This window comes from Capricornis sumatraensis, chromosome 4 (assembly GCF_032405125.1).
Source record: "Capricornis sumatraensis isolate serow.1 chromosome 4, serow.2, whole genome shotgun sequence".
Lineage (NCBI taxonomy): Eukaryota > Metazoa > Chordata > Mammalia > Artiodactyla > Bovidae > Capricornis > Capricornis sumatraensis.
The window spans coordinates 150,894,464-150,908,316 of record NC_091072.1 but is presented as its reverse complement, the minus strand read 5'-3'; the positions used below and the strand labels follow the sequence as shown (position 1 = coordinate 150,908,316).

Sequence of the window (13,853 nt, the reverse complement as noted above, 5' to 3'; positions counted from 1 at the left end):
GCATTGCCTTTCTTTGGGATTGGAATGAAAACTGACCTTTTCCAGTCCTGTGGCCACTGCTGAGTTTTCCAAATTTGCTGGCATGTTGAGTGCAGCACTTTCACAGCATTATCTTTCAGGATTTGAAACAGCTCAACTGGAATTCCATCACTGCCACTAGCTTTGTTCATAGTGATGTTTCCTAAGGCCCACTTGACTTCACATTCCAGGATGTCTGGCTCTAAATGAGTGATCACACCATCGTGATTATCCGGGTCATGAAGATCTTTTTTGTACAGTTCTTCTGTGTATTCTTGCCATCTCTTCTTAATATCTTCTACTTCTGTTAGGTCCCTACCATTTTTGTCCTTTATTGAGCTCATCTTTGCATGAAATGTTCCCTTGGTATCTGTGATTTTCTTAAAGAGATCTCTAGTCTTTCCCATTCTGTTGTTTTCCTCTATTTCTTTGCAATGATCACTGAGGAAGGCTTTCTTATCTCTCCTTGCTATTCTTTGGAACTCTGCATTCAAATGGGTATATCTTTACTTTTCTCCATTGCTTTTTGCTTCTGTTCTTTTCACAGCTATTTGTAAGGTCTCCTCAGACGGCCATTTTGCTTTTTAGCATTTCTTTTTCTTAGGGATGGTTTTGTTCCCTGTCTGCTGTACAATGTCACGAACCTCTGTCCATAGTTCATCAGGCACTCTATCTATCAGATGTAGTGCCTTAAATCTATTTCTCACTTCCACTGTATAATCATAAGGGATTTGATTTAGGTCATACCTGAATGGTCTAGTGGTCTTCCCTACTTTCTTCAGTTTAAATCTGAATTTGGCAATAAGGGGTTCATGATCTGAGCCACAGTCAGCTCCTGGTCTGGTTTTTGCTGACTGTGCAGAGCTTCTCCATCTTTGGGTACAAAGAATATAATCAATCTGATTTTGGTGTTGACCATCTGGTGATGTCCACGTGTAGAGTCTTCTCTTGTGTTGTTGGAAGAGGGTGTTTGCTATGACCAGTGCGTTCTCTTGGGAAAACTCTGTTCTCCTTTGCCCTGTTTCATTCTATACTCCAAGGCCAAATTTGCCTGTTACTCCAGGTGTTTCTTGACTTCCTACTTTTGCATTCCAGTCCCCTATAATGAAAAGGGCATCTTTTTTGGGTGTTAGTTTTAAAAGGTCTTATAGTCTTAATAGAACCATTCAGCTTCTTCAGCGTTACTGGTCAGGGCATAGACTTGGATTACCATAATACTGAATGGTTTGCCTTGGAAATGAAGAGATCATTCTGTCGTTTTTGAGATTGCATCCAAGTACTGCATTTCAGATTCTTTTGTTGACTATGATGGCTACTCTGTTACTTCTAAGGGATGCCTGCAGTAGTAGATATAATGGTCATCTGAGTTAAATTCAGCCATTCCAGTGGATGTTGGCAATTTCATGTCTGGTTCTTCTGCCTTTTCTAAATCCAGCTTGAACATCTAGAAGTTCTAGGTTCATGTACTGTTGAAGCCTAGCTTGGAGAATTTTGAGCATTACTTTGCTAGCATGTAAGATGAGTGCAGTTGTGCAGTAGTTTGAACATTCTTTGGCATTGCCTTTCTTTGGGATTGGAATGAAAACTGACCTTTCCCAATCCTGTGGCCACTGCTGAGTTTTCCAAATTTGCTGACATATTGCGTGCAGCACTTCCACAGCATTATCTTTTAGGATACCTCAGCTGGAATTCCATCACCTCCACTAGCTTTATGTTGATGGCTCCTAAGGCCCACTTGACTTCATACTCTAGGATGTCTGGCTCTAGGTGAGTGATCACACCATCGTGGTTATCTGGGTCATTAAGATCTCTTTTGTATAGTTCTTCTGTGTAAGAGGACTTGGAAGGCAGTAAATTACTTCAGAGGTGGAACTTAGTTCACCTGTGTCCAGGGAGACGTTCCTGGGGCCGTGTGGCTTCCAGAGCCTCTACCAGGCCCTTGGTGTCCATGGTGCCTCTGTGGGGCCTCTCACCAAGTCCACTGCCTCTCAGGCCCCCACATGGGAGGGATCCAGCCTTCTCATGTGCACCCAGAATGGAGCACGAGCCAGTGGTCTTCAGGCAGCCTGTGCTTCAAGGTGGCAGCAGTCAGCTCAGTGGTATATACATGTATTTGTTCTTTTTCAAATTCTTTTCCCATTTAGATTATTACAGAATATTGAGCAGATATCCCTGTGTGGTACAGAAGGTCCTTGTTGGTTATCTATTTTAAATGTAGCAGTGTGTACATGTCCAGCCAAACTACCTGACTGTGCCTTCCCCCTGGCAACCATAAGTTCCTTCTCTAAATCTGTGTGTCTTTTTGTTTTGTAAATAAGTTCATTTGTATCATTTTTTTTTTTTTTAGATTCTGCATATAAGCAATATCACAAGATACTTGTCTTCTCTGTCTGACTGACTTCGTTCAGCATGATAATGTCCAGGTCCATCCATGTTGCTTCAGATGGCATTATTTCTTTCTTTTCAATGGCTGAGTAATAATATACCATTATATATATATGTACCACATCTTTTTCTCTTCCTCTGTCCATGGACATTTAGGTTGCTTCCATGTCTTAGCTATTGTAAAGAATGCTGCAGTGAACGTTGGGGTACATGTATCCTTTCAAGGGCATATACGCTTTGGACGTATGCCTAGGAGTGGGATTGCTGGATCATATGGTAGTTCTGTTTTTAGTTTTTTAAGGACCTTCCATACTGTTCTCCATAGCAGCTGTAAGAGTCTACATTTCCACCAACAGTGGTGGATGGTCCCCTTTTCTTCACACCTAAAGGATAATAAGTTTTCTTTTTTTCTTCCAGTTAAAAAAGTAGGAAAATTTAGAAAACTAGGAAAAGGAAAAATAATCATCCATATTCTACTTGCTAGACAAATCACCGTTACCGTGTTCCTTCATCTTTTTCCCACTCATATGTATTTATATAAACTTGTGATTGTGATTTGATAATAATATGTTAATTACTATATATTTTTAATATACTTGAATTATGGTCTTAGCTTGGCTAGAAATGCATTTGTATCACTTTAGATGGCTTTTTATAGGTGTTTAGTATTTATTAAATGAAGTAAATGGATCCTTACCCCCCTCTCTGTGCCTCAGGTTTTCCCACTTCTTAAGTGGGAAAATGTAAGTTCCAGAGGCTCTGTAAGGATCTGTGAAAGACTGTATATACTGAAGTAGCCAGACCTGGTGGTCAACCCCTTGGCTGTCCCCTCTCAATCCTCCCCAGAGAGCGCTGCTAGAGAAGAAGCAGAGGAAGAAGCGCCTGGAGCCGCTCATGGTGCAGCCGAACCTGGAGGCCCGGCCGCGGCGGGCAAGGCCGAGGGGCTGCGAGGAGCACGCTCTGCTGGTGGAACCCCAGGCCCCGCACGGCGGCGTCGTCCTGCAGGGTGTGTGCTCAGGCAGCGTCCCCTCCCGCTGCCACAGGGCTCTCACAGACCTGGGGGAAGGCAGAGCCTTTTCAGGTGGGCCAGAGGGATGCTATTAGCATCGTTACCAGGTCCCTTCATAATCTTTATAATCACAGTTAGGCTTTTGAGTTGGGATAAACACAGTGGTCCAATCAGCGGAGGATACCTGAAAGTTCACAGCCATGCTGGAACAGTTGTTTTATCTGCAAAATGAATGAGTGTGGGATCTTAGTTTCCCGTTGAAGTGATGAGTCTTAACCACTGGACCACCAGGGAAGCCCCCAGAACACCCCATTTGAGGAGCTGGCAGGCTTGGTTGTTGTCTCCCAGCAGAGTGAACCGTAAAGCCAGGAGCAGAGAGAGGCAACCATTCCTCCAGTAGCCGGACTCAGGGGACAGCAGCAACAGCAACAGGGACGAGAAAGAGCAGGGTTAAACATGGCCAAAGCTAGCCCTTGGCTGCCTTCCTGGACCAGGCCTCGAGTCCAGAGGACCTGCTTTGCTTTCTGTCTCTTTTTTAAGTTTCTGAAACACAGCATCAGGTGCGTTTTATTCATACTTTAGCCTCTAGTCAGGGCAGCTTGATAAAATGAACACAGTTAATGGAGTGGCTTCCTGTGTTAACAGATGTCCTCGTGGAGGTTAAGGCTGGAGAAGTGAACCTGTTTGGTGGGTGTTCATTCGGATAACACGCACCAAAACCACCTGGCCACAGAGGGGATAATACCGGCTTCTGTTTCTTTTTGTTGGGCTCCTAGGCATTGATGGTCCTGCTGCCTTCCTGAAGCCAGATGCTCAGGATGTGGACACCAGACTTCACGTTCTCACGGTAGGCTCCTCTGCCACTGAGGACACTGAAGGGAGCGCAGATGGGGAGAGTGCACAGGACCCCGCCTCCAAGCCGGACCTGCAGGAGGTTCTCCGAAAGCACGGTGAGGGGGTCCCGGCTTTGAGGCCGTGAGCTGGTTGAGCTGGGGCGACGTCAGGTGTGGGCTGGACAAGAGTTACTCCATGCTGTGAAGAATGAAGTGGAGGAGGCAGGTGCTCTCTAGACCAAGATTCAGGGAGTGTCAGTTTGGAAGATAATGTTCCTCAAGTGGAGGAGGTTCGTTTGCTTGTCTTACAAGTTTGGGAGAAATCCTTGATCTCTGTCTTAAGGTACATGTTCACATAAACTGAGTTTTTAGTATAAAATGGCATTTGAAAACATAGTACTAACGTTGTAAGTCAACGGTACTTCTACAAAAAAGAAGAAAGCGTAGTAGAAATGAAGATACCCGTATGAGAGTGAGGTCCCAAGAGTTCTGTGCCTTTTTGCTACCCACCCCCAAAAGTTAACATTTTAGGGAAGAAAAAAGAAAGAAATGTCCGTCACAAACCAACAAATGTTTTAAATGGTAGTTTTATTGAGATATAATTCACATAACACACAGTTCACCCACTTAAAGCCAACAGTTGATTGGCCCTTTAGTGTGTCACTCAGAAGCCTGCAGCCATCAGCGCTCTCCGTTTTGTAACGTTGTCTGACCCCACAGGACTTCGTGCCTGTTAGCTGTCCCCCTTCATTTGCTGCATTCTCAGCGCCCCATCCGTAGGCAGCCACCAGTCTCCCTCTCTCTGTGGACCTGCTGATTCTGGGATGTCATGTCAGCAGTCACACGCTGTGTGGCCCTCTGTGCCTGGCTGTCACTTAGCGTCAGTTTTTCAGAGTTCATCCACGTTCTGGCCTGTCAGTACTTCATTCCTGTCTATAGTCAAGTGACGCTCCATTGTACAGATAAGCCATCTTTTGTTCTTTTTGTCATCAGCTGATGGACAGTTGCGGTGGTTCCACTCTGGCTGTTAGGAATAGCGCTGCTGTAAATAGTTGTGCATACATTTTCATATGGATGTATATTTTCCTGGCCTTAGTCTTGTCTTTGGGTGTCCTTGAGAAAAACTTGATACCATTTATTTGTGAACTGTGTGAAAAGAGCTCATGGTGGTCCCTTCTCCGAGATGGGTAGGACTGCCTGTTGCTCGGTCTCCTTGCCAGTTACGATTTGGGGGCTGTGCCAGCTATTGTATGAGGGGCAGCCTCACCCCAGAGACCAAAGAGAAAGAGGGTTGGGTTTCAAGCGGAGCTCTGCTTCTTTGTCTTGGGCAGAACTGCTCCTCCTGGGCCTCCCCACTGTCATCTCCAGGCCTTTGTTACCTTCACAGACTGAGCCTCTGTCCCCGGTGAACTCTGCCTCCCCAGCTCCTCCTCTCCCCTCACAGCGCACGAAGAATCACAGGGGCTTCCGCCTTTTGTGTCTGACTTGCTTTCACTTAGCATCGTGTCTTCAAGATGCGTTCATGTTGCAGCAGGCGTCAGGATTTCATTCCTTCTTAAGGCTGAATAGCGTTCCATTTGCGTATGTGCCACGGTTTGTTAATTCATCAGTTGCTGGATATTTGGGCTGTTTCCACCATCTGAAAATTGGGAAGAACACGGCTCTGCACATCGGTTGTTCACGTGCCTGTCTGTGTCTCTCTTCCTCCTTTTGGGAACATACCCAGAGGTGGGATTGGTGGACTCTGGGGCAGTTCTGTATGTCTAGTTTAGGAACCACAATGTTGCTTTCTGCCGTGGCCGCATAATTTCACATCACCACCAGCAGTGCATGAGGGTTCCAGTTTCTCCACATCCTCACCAGCACTTATTTTCTGGTTTTGGGTTTTTGTTGTTGTTTTTTAAAATTTATTATTTTACTTATTTATTTTGGCTGCGTTGGGTCTTTGTTGCTGCCCAGGCTTTTCTCTAGTTGCAGCAAGCTGGGGCTACTCTCTAGTTGTGGTTTTGGGGCTTCTCAGTGCAGCGACTTCTCTTGTTGCGGGCCACGGGCTCTAGGTGGCGGGCTTCAGTAGTTGCAGCTCCCGGGCTGTAGGCTACAGGCTTAGTAGTTGTGGCACACGGGTTTAGCTGCCCTGTGGCATGGGGGATCTTCCTGGATCAGGGATAGAACCCGTGTCTCCTGCATTGGCAGGCGAATTCTTTACCACTAAGCCACCAGGGAAGCCTGGTATGTTTTTTTAATAGTAGTCATCCCAGTGCTTGTCAAGTGGTATCGCATTGTGATTTTAATTTGCATTTCCCTAATGGCTAGTGATGTTGAGAATCTTCTCATGCTTATTGGCCACTTATGTATCTTCTTTGGAGAAATGTCTATTCAAGTCCTTGATCCATTTTTGAATTGGGTTTGTTTTATTGCTGTTGAGTTAAATATTCTGGATATTAATCCTTATCAGATGTATGATTTGCAGATATTTTCTCTCATAGAATGTTTTAAAGAGGCTCAAATTAGGGTGGCAGAAGTGGGCAGGGAAAATGAGGGATGGAGTAGGTGAGAATATGAAGAAAGAGTTGTCAGAATGTGCATAAAAGAGCCGTGTGTTAAGTCAGAACAGCTGGAATGTTTTAAGCAAGGGAGTTAAAGTTATATTTGGCTCAAAGATTTTCTGGCCTTTTTTAAAAACAGTTTCTCCCTTTCTGCCAGGGATCTCAGGGAGTTTGAACTTTGACGAGGAGGAGACTGATGGGGAAGAAGGAGAAGGGAACCAACTAAGGTCTCAGTCGCCATGTTCAGAGGCAGAGAGGCCCGGTTCTGCATCCAGCCAGAAGCCAGCCCCGGTGTGTAGTCCTGAACCTTCTTCCTCTGGGGCTGATTTCGCTGCTTCCTGGACACGTCTTCCTGTTTAAGTGCCATCACTGGATGAGGGCTGCTTCCAGGATTTAAGCTGGAATTAAATTTAGAGCCCACGACTCTATTTCCTGTGTCTTCAGCCAGCTTTTGTAAAGCTGTATCCCATTTTCGTACTTCTCTCCTTCATTACTCCCAGTGGTCACATACTTACTTAACTTCTCAGAGTTTTTCCTTATTTTGTCAGAAGACGGAAGACATATGGGTAAATCAGTAAGTTAATTTGTCCTTTAAGTGTTTCTCAAAGAGAACATGAGGTTTCCTGACCCAGCTGCGGCTGCTCTCTCAGGGCACAGGGGCCTCCGGGACCGCATCCCCGCACTCTGACATTCAGCTGGGAGAAATGGAGGACTTGGAAGGCTTTGCATACAGTCCTGCCCCACGAGGTGTCACAGTGAAGTGCCGGATAACCCGGGACAAGAAAGGAATGGACCGGGGGCTCTTCCCCACCTACTACATGCACTTGGAAAAGGATGAGGATCGCAAGGTAGGCGAGTGGCTCTTCTCTTGAGATGGAGGGAAGTGTGCTGTCGGGGCGGGGACGGTGGTGGTCTTAGCAACGGGTTGGGGGGCACCAGTCTCAGACCTAGTCAGCAGGAACGAGGGTGTACTTACAAGTGTCCGGGGCAGTGTTCTCACTGTCTTCAAAGAGGTACTAGTCTAATAGTCAAAATCCACCCCCACCCCAGAAAAAAGAGTTTTATCAAGGAGTCATAAAATGGAGGAGAATATTTAAATGTTGTTTTTACCTCCATCCCTCTTTTGGGGTGCAGGGGTTTCCAGCGTGCTCTTAGACTTTTATTCTTATTACATGGTAGAACATGCCAATGTGGGAAAAAGAGAGTACATTTTAGGGAATAGGAGGAATTGGAAAAACAAAAACATGTCAGTGAAATGTCTTATTTTCCATCCTAGAAATTCTGATTTACCCTAAATTTGAGGCAGTTAGTATTTGCCAGTGACCAGCCTATTTTGTGTTAATACCAGGTCTAAGTGGATGATTTTAAGGTTCTAGAAATAAGATGGTGGTAGTAGGTGTCAGTGCTGTTGACGCCCGCTGTTCACTGCGTGTGTGCTGCGCACCAGGCGTGTGCTCCGGCTTTCTGTGTGTCATCACCTGGAACCCATAGGACAGCGCTGTAAGACAGGAGTCCTTGTCCCCCTGTGCGGGCAAGGTAACTGGGGCTCAGGGAGCACCCACACCACCAACATCAGTCTCAACCTGTCTGACTCCATAGTGCCCCCCCCACCCCCGGGTACTGTCCTCGCCCACCTCCCTGTCACTCTCCAGGTTCAGCAGGGTTTGGGAAGGATGTCCACACCATGGTACCCACGTCTCTGAAGCCACAGGAGCTCAGAACAGCCACTCACACAGTGCAGCAGGAAGGCAGTGCGGTGGGGAGCGGGGGGCCCAGTGTCCAAGGTCCTGCCTCTCCAGGGTAGAGGCCGTCTTCTTGTGAAACTGCACGAAGCCTGTTTAAAATATCAGTGGAGTGGGACTTCCCTGGAGGTCCAGTGGCTAAGATTCCGCTCTCCTAATGCTGGGGGCCTGGGTTTGGTTCCTGGTCGGGGAACTAGATCCTACATGACGCAACTAAGACCTGGTGCAAGCAAATAAATAAAATGTCAGTGGAGGTTTTAGGGATGAAGTTACAAAGAATGATGTGGAGAATGAGGCTAGTGAATTTAGAAAAACTAGGCAGTTGGGAGACTCTGGTGGTGAATTCTAAGAGGCATAATCAGGATTAGAAAAAGTGGTAAGACCTAGAGATTGGTCTTCTCTGAGAAAACCCCAAACGGCAGATGTGCTGGTGCTGTGAAAGGGCTGGAGGCCCCAGGGCCCTGGGAGAGGAGGCCACAGGGGCTTCCACCGTGGCACCTAGGGCCCAAGGCCACAGAGCACACGGCAGCAAGGTCAGGGACAGGGAGTGGGGGCCCCTCGCTCAGCTGGGTGCCTCATCCAGGCTCTGCGGGAGCCCCGTCTCGTGCCTGTGCATCTGGGAACCCGAGATGATTGACTTCTGCCTGGGAGTACCCTTCCAGGACTAGGTTTTGAACATGATGCGTGAGTTTAACACGTGCCGGCCTGCACACCAGGGGCCAGGCGTCATCACCACTGGGGTTCCAGTGCATAGAGGCTGGTCTGGGTGTTCAGGGCTTCAGGGAGGTCACTGCTGCCATCTGTGAGGTCGTGGTTCTGGCCAGGTTCTCCAGTCCTTGTGTGGTGAGGCGGCTGGGAGTGGGATCAGCAGGCCCCACACCATCCTGCAGGCTGACCGGCCCCTCGGCTCCTGGCTGGCGCCTCTCACCCCCGCCCCGGGACCCTAGCATAGCCTCTGCTCCTATGCCTGGAAGCTGCCAGCTGGCCAGCGTGAACAGCGCTGTGCTGTGGCTGGGCTGTATGCTGCCCCAGGCGGTGTGCTGAAATCATCTCTGATGTCGTCGCCAAGACTTGGGCCGCCTCACCCCAGGCTCTGAAGGGAGAGTGTCTGAGAATGTGCTGAGCACGACCCACACTGGAGTCTCAGTGCAGAGGACTCCAGCTGTAGCCACCATGTGGCTTTTCTACAAGAAAAGTTAAAGCAAATTAAACCTGTTTAAAAATAGAAAAGACCCAGAGGGGGACTGCTTGGTATAGGACAGGCAGCTGCTGGATATTTGCTCACTGAATAGGTAGGACACATACACACCTGGCAGCTCTTGAGTGCATTTTTTACTGAAATGTTTTTTCCTTTTCTAGATATTTCTTCTTGCAGGTAGGAAGCGGAAAAAGAGCAAGACATCCAACTACCTCATCTCCACGGACCCCACAGACCTGTCCCGAGAAGGGGAGAGCTATATTGGCAAGCTCAGGTGGGGGCAGCCTCATGTCATGTCCTCTTCTTGTGAGAGCTTGATTCCTGTAGTCTCAAAGCAAGTCCACGCTGGTTTTACAGTGAGCTGGTTTGATGCCATCTAAAGAAATAAGTTAATAGAAAGCCCAAGGCCTCTCCATGTTTTAAGGATGAATCTTTGAGAGAGTGACTCAAAATGAGAGAAAGTTACAGAGCTCTGTGGTGACCTTTCCTCTTGATTCTAGGTCCAACCTCATGGGGACTAAGTTTACCGTGTATGACCACGGTGTGAGCCCGGCCAAGGCCCAGGGCCTGGTGGAGAAGGCCTACATGCGTCAGGAGCTGGCCGCCGTGTGCTACGTGAGTGCCATCTTGCCGGCCTCCTGACCAGCCCTGGGCTCACAGTCTGCCACCCTTCCCGCCCCGCCATGCTTGTTTCCCTGTGTGCTCAGGTTTACTTGTGATCCGCCAAGTTCAGTGTACTGACTGTTCCAGCAGGCCCTGTCTCCTCTGCTCTTGTCCCTTCCCTGTGCCGTGGTGGTGTGAACACTCACTACATTACCGCTGACATACTGGCTAGAGGTGACAGTGACTTGGAAGCTGGTCCCTCCTTCCATCTTCTCCAAGCTGGTTTGCTGTGTATTGCTGCTGCCAAGCGGCCCTGCTCCAGCAGACGACGTCCTTCTGCTCCACGGCCTTTCAGGCTGCTCCCCACCGAGTCTAGAGTCCAGCCCAGACCTTCCACCTCACCCTCTGGCTCCCCTGGCAGCATGCTCCCTGCCCCTCGAGCTGCAGCAGCCTTCCTCTCTGGCCGCTCCCTCCCCCAACCCCAAACCTGCCCGTCCCCTCCTGCCTGCCCACCAGGGTCTGCAGAGGGGCCTCTCCCCGCACAGGACATGCTTGACGGTCCCCTCGGCTCTCCTCGATTCCTCTCGCAGCCCGTGAGCTACCCTCGTCGTGCTTCTGATCCTTCTCTGACCACTTTGTAAACTCCCGGTCACTGCTATTTCCGCACAAACCTGGACCCACCGTGTAGAGGGCATGCAGAGTCAGAGAAGCGAGAAGGAATTAACCCGACTCAGTTGTTGCTTTGATCCTAGAGTCTCAGCTTTTCTTCAGTTGGAATTAATCTCATCACTTGATTCCCATGAGATTTTATCTGTGTGACTGAGAATCATTTGACTTAACCCTTTATAACCTATGGTATGTTTTCTCTTAGCTTCAGAATCAATTAAATATTTTAACTATGCATGACTTTAATATGCATGTATATATGTATGTAAATATATACACATCCACATATTTAATGTACTTATTCATGTATAATCTGCTTGGCTTGATAGGCATTTTAATTTTTTACTTCCAAGTACAGGCCTTAGTTAAACTGTAATTCTCCCTGTATATCATATAGTGCTATGTCCTTAGCTGGGAAATAGATATTTATTGATGATGATAAAACTGGGCAGTTTGCTCAAAATTGTCTTAAATTTCACGTTAGGCTAAAGAAGAGTAAGGTTTCTAGATAATAGAATCTGCTTTAAATTCAAATGTTCAAAGTAGGTTAAAAAGAGGAAACAGTATTTTCCTGGTCTTGATTCCCCGTCTCTTTGTTTAACTACAGTGAAGTAAGTGAATGGTTTTTAGTGCTCTCCACCTTGTGGACGTTGCGCGTGCCCAGCAGAGTCTTGTGTTAAGAATGCTGTCGCTTTTTCTTTTCTGTTTCAAGTTCCTGCTTATTTCCCTCTCTTCTAGGAGACAAATGTACTTGGATTTAAAGGCCCGAGGAAAATGTCTGTGATCATCCCTGGGATGAATATGAATCATGAACGGATTCCTTTTCAGCCACGAAATGTAAGTAAGAGCGTATTTGTTTTTAATGTCTTTATTTTTAATTGAAGGATCGCTTTATAATATTGCATTTGTTTCTGCCATACATCAGCATGAATCAGCCATAGGTATACATATTTAATCATCAGAGGACCCTAAAAATAAGACCGTGATGCAGACAAAGTCAGTAGAACAGACTCCTGCTTCCACCAGAGCCCAGTATGCGACCGGCCCCTCTCCTTCAGAGAGCCGTCGCTCCAGAGCCCCGGGCACCGGCACTTGCTCATGCAGTAGATGGCAGCCGCTTAACTCTGCAAAGAGAACTGCTGGTGATTCTCTAAGAATCCAGATACCTGGCTTAATCTTTGACTTTCTGTTCTATTTTCTGAAATGGAGAAAATAGGCCCCTCCTCTGCCCGTCCCTGTACAGGGTAGAGGAGGGGTGGTCTCCCCTGGCTCTCAGCACAGACCCCTTGCCTGCAGGACCACGAGAGCTTGCTTTCAAAATGGCAGAACAAAGCCATGGAGAACTTGATTGAGCTGCACAACAAGTCCCCGGTCTGGAACGATGACACCCAGTCCTACGTCCTGAACTTCCACGGCCGGGTCACCCAGGCATCTGTGAAGAACTTCCAGATCGTCCACGACAACGACCGTAAGCCCCCAGGGAGAAGGGTATTCTGGCGAGATTCGGAAATGAGCATTAGCCTTGTTTGGTAGGAAGTTACACTCAGGAAAGAGTGGTTTAAGAAAGAAAGAAATGGTTCCTTTGGAAAGACAGAGCTGCATTGTACAGTTGGGACCTCTGAGTCGCTGTGTGGAGGGCAGAAGTGAGACAGAGACATCCGGGGGAGGCAGCGTGCGAAGCAGGGGCACAGACCTTCCCTTCCTCAGTGAATGCTCTGGGCGAGTCCAGTCGGGCCCACGGAGCTTGTGCTGCGCCCGGCAGGCTCCTCATCGCCGTCCCCTCCTCTGGCCCTGCCCTGGGCAGCCTTCTTCCCCGGAGTGGAGTGGATCATAGCAGAGCCTGTGGTGGCAGGGAGCGGGCACTCTTGGTCACGCCTCTTTCCATCCTTCTGAGGGATTCCCATTTTAGAGAGCTGGGATTGCTGGCCTGTGTGGAAGGTTTGTCTCCGTATCTAAAGTGGGCCCTTCCAGGTAGAAGCACCTCCCCCGCTGATGTGCCTGCCCTCTGCTTCCAGCTGACTACATAATCATGCAGTTTGGACGCGTGGCCGACGACGTGTTCACGCTGGACTACAACTACCCGCTCTGCGCGCTCCAGGCCTTTGCCATCGGACTCTCCAGCTTTGACAGCAAGCTGGCCTGCGAGTGAGGCCGAGCAGCCGGAGCAGGGCGAGAGCGCCCCAGGACACCCAGAGCAAGAGGCTGCCCCTGTGGAGTGGTCCCTGGAAGTGTGTGTATAGATGTGTGTGGATTCACATACGTGTGCGTGCACATATATGTTTGTACACCCCCACTCCCTGGTCACACAGCCCTGGTCAGGGATCATGGCTCAACTCGGGTAAGAGGCTTTGCAGAGCACAGGAGTGATCCGATGTTATCGTCCAGCCGTCAGAGTCTTGTTTTTGGAAATTCGCAGCCAGAATCATCTTGACTTCCCTTTCTTGCAGACCTTCTCAGAGAGGGATAGTTCCCTCAGTGATCTTCAGTCTCCAGGTCTGCAGACTTTTTCTGAAAATGGCCGGTTCATCCATGGAGATGTGACCGTCCCCAGTTTCCAGGGTCTCTGTACTGCCCTGGGCCTGGCGGTCTTCCATAATGGGCCTGTGGTCACGAGAGCACCTGGGGGACGACTGCCTCCAGGAGTGCAGGTTGCAGCTGAGGCCTTGTCTGCTGGCCTTGTCTGCTGCGACATAACCTTTCCTGTGTCCTGCCCACAGAGGTTAGCAGAGTATCATTTACCGTCAGTGGTCATTCCAAGTCCACCCAACACCTGCCTCACCCACGGGGGAGGGGCCCCGGGAGAAGTGCTCGCTTCCTGCTGTCTTTTGTCAGGGGGCAAGGGTGGGGTGGGGG

The 13,853-nt window shown here is 48.6% G+C and overlaps 1 protein-coding gene across 1 annotated transcript in view; it reads left to right on the top strand.

Moving 5' to 3' along the window:
* The window catches only part of TULP3 (TUB like protein 3), a 29,147-nt gene extending 15,294 nt beyond the window's left edge, over positions 1-13,853 (top strand). Inside the window, exons 3-11 of the mRNA XM_068970771.1 lie at positions 3,250-3,409; positions 4,189-4,362; positions 6,949-7,082; positions 7,442-7,639; positions 9,893-10,005; positions 10,232-10,346; positions 11,739-11,837; positions 12,297-12,468; positions 13,016-13,853. Of these exons, the coding sequence (XP_068826872.1) occupies positions 3,250-3,409; positions 4,189-4,362; positions 6,949-7,082; positions 7,442-7,639; positions 9,893-10,005; positions 10,232-10,346; positions 11,739-11,837; positions 12,297-12,468; positions 13,016-13,149 (1,299 nt within the window). The 3' untranslated portion in view covers positions 13,150-13,853. The remainder of the gene's footprint in view (positions 1-3,249; positions 3,410-4,188; positions 4,363-6,948; positions 7,083-7,441; positions 7,640-9,892; positions 10,006-10,231; positions 10,347-11,738; positions 11,838-12,296; positions 12,469-13,015) is intronic.